We start from the raw sequence: 2,029 nt of genomic DNA, 5'->3' as shown, positions 1-2,029 counted from the left end.
GCCGATGTCACCCCTCATCCCGGTGCCACCACGATGATGATGTCACCCTCGTCCCAGTGCCACCACAATGCCATGCCACACTCGGATGTCACCCCTCGTTCTGGTGCCACCACAATGCCGATGTCACCCTCATCCCGGTGCCAATGTGACCCCTTTGCTTTGATGTCACCTCAGTCCCGGTGCCACCACAATGCCATGCCTTGCTCCGATGTCACCCCTTGTCCCGGTGCCACCACAGTGCCGATGTCACCCTCGTCCCGGTGCCACCACAATGCCGATGTAACCCTTGTCCTGGTGCCACCACAATGCCGATGTCACCCCTCGTTCTGGCGCCACCCCGGTGCCACCACAATGCTGATGTCACCCTCGTCCCGGTGCCACCACGGTGCTGATGTCACCCTCATCCCAATGCCACCACAGTGCCGATGTCACCCTGGTCCCGGTGCCACCACAGTGCTGATGTCACCCACGTCCCGATGCCACCACAATGCTGATGTCACCCTCATCCTGGTGCCACCACAGTGCTGATGTCACCCACGTCCCGATGCCACCACAATGCTGATGTCACCCTCATCCTGGTACCACCACGGTGCTGATGTCACCCCTCGTCCCGATGCCACCCCGGTGCCACGACAATGCCGATGTCACCCTGGTCCCGGTGCCACCACGGTGCCGATGTCACCCTCATCCTGGTGCCACCATGGTGCCGATGTCACCCTCATCCCGGTGCCACCACAGCATGATGTCACCCTTGTCCCGGTGCCACCCTGGTGCCACCACAATGCCGATGTCATCCTCATCCCGGTGCCACCCCGGTGCCACCACAATGCCGCTGTCACCCTCATCCCGGTGCCACCGTGCCATCACCGCCGTCCCCTCAGACGTTGCTGATGCGGACGCTGAGCGGGGCYCCCTCGGCCTCGCGCTCGGCCTCGCGCAGCGACTCCTCCAGCTTGACCTTGTCGGGGTCACCGAAGCGCGGCCCGGCCTCGCGCCGGCAGCACGGCGCCGCCACCTTGACCACGCGGTCGAAGAGGCTGAAGTCGGCCACGTACTTGCCGCTGGCCGACAGCGAGATGGCCGGCGTGAACTCGTAGCCCCACAGGATCTCCTCGGGCAGGTAGGACGTGCGCACCTGGCACGTGGCGCTGGTGGACTCCACCGTGCCGCTCAGGATGACCACCAGCTCRAAATCGCCGTCGCCCGAGCGCAGCGACGCGTCCCGCAGCGGGCTGGCCTCGTCCACCACGTGGTAGAAGGTGAGCGGCAGGATGAGGAAGGGGCTGTCCGAGGACGTGTCCACCTGGAAGTCCACGTTGAGCTGGTTGAGCCGGACGCTCTCGCCYTCCTTGGTCAGGTGGGTCTGCAGCAGCTTGCCGGTCACCTGGCAGCCGATCAGCAGGCTCTTCCTCATGTTGGCCACGCGCACCATCAGGCACGTCTTGCCGTCGTGCTGCGCCACCACSGCGTTGCGGCTGAACTTGATGGTCTCGGCGCGCTTCTTGGGCCGCGCGATCTTGGCCAGGAAGGTGCCGGTGATGAAGATCTCCAGGATGGTGGTSAGCACCAGCTGGGCGATCAGCAGCACGATGGCCAGCGGGCACTCCTCGCTGATGTAGCGGAAGCCGTAGCCGATGGTGGTCTGCGACTCGAGCGAGAAGAGGAAGGCGCCGGTCAGCGTGTGCACCTGCATCACGCACGGCGTGTGGTTGGCCGGCGGCTCGAACTCCAGCAGGTCGCCGTGCGCCGCGGCCACCAGGTACCAGACCACGCCGAAGGCGAACCAGGTGCCGGCRAAGGTGGCCGAGAAGAGCAGCAGCTTGTAGCGCCACTGCAGGTCGATGAAGGTGGTCCACAGGTCCTTGAGGTACAGGAAGCGCTTGTCCGAGATGTGCTCCATGCGCACGTTGCTGCGGCCGTCCTTGGTCAGCACCCGGCGCCGCCGCAGCGCCGGCCCCATCAGCGGGCGGCTGTCCGTCTGCGTGGTCTGGCTGTAGTACACCTTGGTGGAGGACGTCATCTGCGGGGA

General features: G+C 65.3%; 1 protein-coding gene across 1 annotated transcript; it reads right to left on the bottom strand.

Moving 5' to 3' along the window:
* Window positions 1-780: 780 nt before the first annotated feature.
* Window positions 781-2,023, bottom strand: KCNJ10 (potassium inwardly rectifying channel subfamily J member 10). Its single transcript, XM_057389286.1, has one exon. The coding sequence runs from the start codon at window positions 2,018-2,020 to the stop codon at window positions 878-880; it is 1,143 nt and encodes a 380-aa protein (XP_057245269.1). The 5' UTR covers window positions 2,021-2,023; the 3' UTR covers window positions 781-877.
* Window positions 2,024-2,029: the final 6 nt, after the last annotated feature.

Source organism: Malurus melanocephalus, unplaced genomic scaffold (genome assembly GCF_030028575.1).
Source record: "Malurus melanocephalus ecotype Western Australia unplaced genomic scaffold, MMel_1.1 scaffold_4548, whole genome shotgun sequence".
NCBI classification, from domain to species: Eukaryota; Metazoa; Chordata; class Aves; order Passeriformes; family Maluridae; genus Malurus; species Malurus melanocephalus.
The sequence above is the reverse complement of the archived record's forward strand: the minus strand, read 5'-3'. Positions and strand labels throughout refer to the sequence as shown.